At 46.2% G+C, this 6815-nt stretch overlaps 1 protein-coding gene across 1 annotated transcript in view; it reads left to right on the top strand.

The window, feature by feature from the left end:
• Nucleotides 1-2555: 2555 nt before the first annotated feature.
• Nucleotides 2556-6815, top strand: part of kctd16b (potassium channel tetramerization domain containing 16b) — a gene marked incomplete at both ends in the record, with an annotated part of 243660 nt that continues 239400 nt past the window's right edge. Inside the window, one exon of the mRNA XM_083641686.1 lies at nt 2556-3396. Coding sequence (XP_083497812.1) covers nt 2556-3396 — 841 coding nt within the window. The remainder of the gene's footprint in view (nt 3397-6815) is intronic.

The raw sequence follows: 6815 nt of genomic DNA, 5'->3' as shown, positions 1-6815 counted from the left end.
CAATTTAGCTTCACCTGTATTTCATTGAATCTATGAAAATATGCCTTTTTCTATTTTATTTTGTTTTGTGTTGTGTGGCCATTAACCTCGTTATTTATTTCAGTCACAGACAGTGAACGAGTGAGTATTGGCCACTGATGGTATGAGTCTTAATTTAAATAATGTAAAGAAGGTGTCATTTTCACGCTGTTGGGACTGGAAGGGACTGGTTTATACCCAGGGATTCACTTTGATGATTTTGATAATTGATTAATTACATTTTAATTGATAACTGGAGTGATACACTTGCAGTGCTTTTAGAGACCAACTAGAATATGTATTACTGCATTGTCACAAGTACACAATAGCTATAGCATAATGACAATGATGATTATTACATACACACACATGCACGCACGCACGCACGCACGCACGCACACACACACACACACACACATACACACACACACACACACACACACACACACACACACACACACACACACACACCTTGCTTGCTTGAGCCTGAGTAGCTGTCCATGGTGCTGAAAGGGGCAGTCTTAGACAGAAACTGAGGATGAACAGAGGGGGGCGCTGTTGCTCATTCACAAACTACAGGACAGGAAAAAAGGTTACAATTCAGGGGCAGTTATCCAGCCATTATGATTCTGGGATTTTTCTCTTTCCGATAGGGCATGGCCACAGATGAATAGAGATAAAGAGACACACATATTTGGTAGTCAAATTGTGAAACTGGGTTCATAATCTACAAGACATTATTAGTGAATATTTGAGATGATATTGGTATAACAAAAGCATGTCATGTTTGCATGGTCTCATCATGATGCCTTCTAACTCGAAGTGAATTAGCAGAAAGACTTTGCAACAAGGTAGGGCTATTCATGCCAGGTCCTCTAGCCACCGCGCCCCCACCCAATTCAATGTCCCATGAAGTTCTGGGTCGAATAGTAACATTATAACAGTAGTGGTTATCCATTCAAGATACTGCTGGATACAAACACAATCTGCCACGGTTTCTTTGCATGTACCACTATGCATCTCACTGTGAGTGCCTAAAGCTTTGTTTTTCAACAAGATGATCAAGTCTTACAGTATTTACAGCAGTATTTACATGTCCATAGGAACGATGCAGTTGAGGGTAAACCCACCTAACCTCAGTTTCCCCATAGCCTCCCCTCTTTTTTTAGACGGATATAAATCTTTATTGCCTAAAATATTAGTAAGTGTAAAGGTAAATATCATCAAACTGATGTACGTTATATACTGATAGGGTCATATTGTAATCTAAAATACAATAGATTTTTTTTTATTGGTTGCTTCCTTACGATGATAACTGACAGAACTACTGTAATTAACCTGCCTTTTTATTTTCCACTCCATCACTGCTTGCTGGAGTAGCCCTTTGCGCCTGTAGTACGTGTATTTTTCCATGTGTTTCAGGGAGTGGGGGAGGCAGCAATGGCACCACCCTGCTCTGGAGGGGAGGAGAGGAGGAGGAGGAGGAGAGAGAGAGCAAGAGCGACAGAGAGAGAGCGAGAGAGAGAGAGAGAGAAAGCGAGAGACAGAGAGAGAGAGAGAGAGGGAGGGAGAGAGAGAGAGATGCTCTTTTCAGCACCGCGGACAGCTCCCGGTAAACCCAGCCAGCTGCGGGTCGCTCCTCCGCTATTCTGCAAAGCCCAAGGATTGAGATGTAATGCCTCTTGAGAAGAAGATTTTTCTATCCTCTATTTTTTTGTCAGGGGGATTTATTTTAATTCAATCCGGAGCAAACGATGTATTCACAGTGACAGGCTACAGATAGACCGACTAAAGGACTCCCGAGGGTTTGCGTGTGCAATCTGTGTGAAGTTTCTCGCCCACAGAAAAAGGCATTCTCCCTCCTGCTATCCGGCCAGGGCAAATTGTCTGATCTTCCAGGGGAAGTTGGAGATAAAACTAAAGTGACAATAGGATCAGCACATTCCTCCCTTTGGACTATACCCTAACAGAAGTTGTTTGTGGACTTTTTCCTCGCAGCTGTATTTTGTCTGGTTGTTATATTTTCAATTTCACAGAGGGGATTTTCTATTTGTTGGATATTTCTCCGAGAAGCAAATAGGGCAGCGAGACAAGTTTCTTTTTCATCCGCTGAAATAGGCGACTCATAACCTCCATTCGTTCCCTCGGTAGTGCTCTTCTCCCAGGGGCGATGGGAATCCTGACTGATGCAAGGCTTTGATGCTACGTTTGTCATACTACATAGGCTACTACATTTCTCTCCTCTCGCACCACTGATTATTTTCCCCTCTAAGTCATCCATCTTATTTTTTCAAATTTTTTCCATTTACAGAGGGACTCCTGGACTGACATTATTCCCAATTCTAGACAACTAAAGACTGGTAGGTAATGGCCACAGCTCAATGATAATTGCTTATTCATATTACTGTAAGATGTGTACTGAACTGGAGGCCCTGTGTTTACGCACTGCCACCAAAGACACAGCATAGGGCAACTTTTGGGTCAGTGATTTCCATACTTTTTTTTTATTTTAATAGGGGGGTATTTCGTCGTTGTTCATGACGGAGACGATGGCGCTGAGTGGAAACTGTAGGACTAACCCCAAAGAGCAGGGCTCAGTTCAGAACAGTTTCCCAGATGTCGTCGAGTTAAACGTAGGGGGGCAGGTTTATTACACGCGCCACTCAACTCTGGTGGGCGCCCCAAATTCACTACTGGGCAAAATATTCTCTGCCAAAAAGGACACGGCTAACGACTTGGCGAGGGACCCTAAAGGCCGCTACTTCATCGACAGGGACGGGTTTCTGTTCCGCTACGTGTTGGACTACCTCCGGGACAGGCAGGTGGTGCTGCCCGACCACTTCCCGGAGAAGGGCCGGCTCAGGAAAGAGGCAGAGTACTTCCAGCTGCCCGACCTGGTGAAGCTCCTGACCCCGGAGGATTGCAAGCACAGCCCGGACGACTACTTCCACTGCAGCGACTACGAGGATGGCTCTCAGGGCAGCGACCCCCACGTCTGCCCCCCACCCTCTCTGGTGCCCGCCGACAGGAAGAGCGGCTTCGTCACAGTGGGCTACCGGGGCTCCTGCACCGTGGGGCGAGAGAGTCAGACCGACGCCAAGTTCAGGAGGGTACCTCGGATACTGATATGCGGCAGGGTGGCGCTGGCCAAAGAGGTGTTCGGGGAGACCCTGAACGAGAGCCGGGACCCGGACAGGACGCCGGACCGGTACACCTCGCGCTTTTACCTGAAGTTCAAGCACCTGGAGCGGGCTTTTGACATGCTGTCCGAGTGCGGCTTCCAGATGGTGGCCTGCAACTCGTCGGTCACTGCCTCGTCTGTCAACCAGCACACAGAGGACAAGATCTGGTCCAGCTACACAGAATACGTGTTCTACCGTAAGTGGCACACATTGGATTATTATTGCAGCAAGCACACACACACACACACACGCACGCATGCACGCACGCACGCACGCAAGCACACACACACACACACACGCACACACACGCACGCACGCGCGCACGCACGCAAGCACACACACACACACACACACACACGCACACACAGACACACACCTTGCTTGCTTGCAGTCTGAGTAGCTGTCCATGGTGCTGACAGGAGCAGTCTTGGACAGAAACAGAGGATGAACAGAGGGGGGTGCTGTTGCTCATTCACAAATTGCACACTTGGATTACACATCCTGTTCGAGAGAGGGAGCGAGAGAGAGGGAGTGAGAGAGAGAGAGAAAGAGAGGGAGAGAGAGAGAGAGAGAGTGATAGAGACAGAGAGATGCATTTGGCTGTGGGATGCCCCGCTTTTGAATGGTGTGTGGGTGGATGGAGAGGGGTTGGACTTCCTGACAACACTTGAATGGTGACTGCAGATCCTTTAGTGGATGACTGGAGTTTAATCAAAGCTGCAGATCCTTTAGTGGATGACTGGAGTTTAATCCGAGCTGCAAATGCTTTGTCATGATGCTTTGTCATGACCTGCGGGCGTCCTGCAGCACCACAAGTGTCAAACGTACACATTCAGTAGCATGGGAAGTTTTGCCTGAGCCCTGTGGAACACACCCAATTACAGATCACTCCTGGTAATTGGGGCTAGGTCAAGGTGTCGTACTGTAATTGCTCCCTCAGCTCCAGACACATGTGTCTGACAAGCTGCGTCATGTTTTGATCTCACTGTGTTCAAATCTATTACAGCATGTTGTCACATTTGAGTAATTCCGCTCACTTGAGTTTTTTCATTGAATTGTCAGCTACATTTAGAGAGAGCTTTCTGAGATGGCTGCTTCTTGCATTTTGTATCGTAATGAGAGTTGGAAGAGGCAGAGAGAGATAGAGAGATAGTCAAGTCATTTGCTATGCAGTGTTAGCTCTATGCAGTGCACTTGCATAGAGGGGCAACTGTTTGACAAAATGTGCATTGATCTTTGCTGTCTCCCATGTCTCCTCCTCATCATTCCTCCCAGATGCTGAACCACTCTCTCCAACTCCTGCGATTTTACCATCTGTTGCATTTCTATACATCATCTCCCCTCTCCTTTCATCCTTTCCTAGCTTTCAATTTCAGGAATTTCCTTCGGGCGTTCCTTTCCCCCCCCTCTCTCGGCAGAGGAGTCTGGGAAGGAAGCAGGTAGCGAAGACACGATGATGGCTTTTATAATAGCTCTCGTAATATTTTATGATGCAACAAAACACTCCATATTATTCTCTGATCTGACAGTGCACAATCAATCTCCAGCTGCTGCAATGAAACTGCCATAAGGTAGACAGATACATACTTTAAGTGAGATTGTGAAAATACTGCAGTTCATAGTGGCTGTATATTATCTGCATGCTATAAGAAATACTATAATAGAGGGTGTCCGGGTGCAGTGGTAGACTCCCTGCCTACCAACACGAGGGTTGCAGGTTCAAGCCCCCGCGTTACCTCCGGCTTGGTCAGGTGTCCATACAGGCACAATTGGCCGTGTCCGCGGGTGGGAAGCCGGATTATTACCGCATTCATGACAACTCAGACTGCCGTAAGTTTCAAAACGGAACCTCCGCCTCGGACATCTTTGCATTCATGCTGCACTTCCCACTCGGGGGGAGGGGGGGCAAACACTGGCTATAGGTTGCTATAGCAACCCGTGTAGCATTGTAGCTACCTACCTAAAAATGTTAACCGAATGCTGAATTTCACATATTGCTCAAATCAGAGTGACACATAGATGACACAAACACATATTAATGTTAACATTACATAATTGAGACATCACATTTTGTGTTAAAACATCTTTATAATAATTCTGTCATTACCATTAACGATACAAGTCACCATTTTGATGTGGCTATGACGTCAACTCGGACAAAGCGGAGCTCTGGATGATACCCAAATTTCCCTTTACAGGTCGGAACCAATTTTTTCCGGTGGTCCGAGTTGTCTTGAACGGGGTATAAGAGTATGTGTCCTGTTTACTACACTAGTGCCTCCTCTGGCTATACCTCCTTTATCAGCGGAAACATGTTTAAACAGGTTTACAACATGTTTACAACTCTATTGGATACTATTAATCCTGTTTTTGCAAGTTGTTCTGCCTTTTGCACCTCACTTTGTCTACTGCACCTCCAGTCTGTATTTGAGTGTCAGGTAAAGCAGATAGGGTGAAGCTGTAGGTCTGTCAAATTGTATCTGCTCCTCATTAGTGTCTGTTTTAAACTTACATGGAGAACCAGATGGATGGGGTGTTGTCGCAGAGGAAAGTACCAGAAGTTGAAGACTTTTTCAGTGTCTATTTGAGGAAAGTATACTTTTTTGTGATTGACAATTGCTCAGACACTTCCTAAATTAGCCAGATGTAGTGCAACAAATCCAAGCCATCTGGTACTCCAAGATAGTTAAAGCAAACACTACAGCCTGTGCGATACGAACAAAAAAGGCAACTTTGCCAGAACTAGAAGCATGGCACCGTGCACACATTTCTGTGTATTTGCTGTGGCTTCTTATTGTTTGTTTATTTATACGCCAGCCAATTAACGCTGCCAAACACCATGAGAATAACGATAACAAAAAGGCGGCGGTGAATCAGCGACAAAGGAGGCTGTGGGACAATGAGGATTTAGAAGCCGTTTGTTCGATCGGGCTCAGCAAGCAGAGCCAAGGAAGAGGAGAGCACAACATATTAGCACAGAGCTGTAAACAGAGGCAGTTAACAGAGGTGCTTTTCCACAAGCCAACACAACCTATTATGTGATCTATTTTAGACCAATCACAGAAGCTTGCATGGTGGAGGCTGGTGTCAGAAGAATATTTGTCCAGCAAGGCCAAACTAGTCCCAAACAATTTAGAGAATGTTTTCTTCTGCAAACATGACCTTTTGTCCATACAACCCTGCAAAATTTCTGCAGCAAGTATACCATGACGCTAAGAATGATTTGGAAATCAGCACAGTCGCCAGATTAAAATGGCATTGTACCTCTCTACAATCCACAGAAAATGGCAAATATGAACATTTCTTTTTTTTTCTAAAAAAAATTCAGATTTCCCCTCCCCCATTTTCTCCCCAATTGTACTTGGCCAATTTCCCCCTGCTGCCGCGGTCGCTGCACCCCCTCTGCTGATCTGCCATAGCCATAGACTAGCCATAGACTAGTACCATGCTTCCTCCGACACATGCGCAGTTGCCAGCCGCTTCTTTTCATCTGACACCGGCAGGACGTAGCATGTGAGAGGATCACGCTATTCCCACCAGTTCCCTTCCGCCCCAAACAGGCACCCCGACCGACCAGAGGAGGTGCTAGTGCAGCGACCAGGACACATAAACAAA

This window comes from Poromitra crassiceps (assembly GCF_964638095.1).
Source record: "Poromitra crassiceps genome assembly, chromosome: 1".
In the NCBI taxonomy this organism is placed as follows: Eukaryota; Metazoa; Chordata; class Actinopteri; order Beryciformes; family Melamphaidae; genus Poromitra; species Poromitra crassiceps.
This window is presented reverse-complemented; position numbering and strand designations above follow the sequence as displayed.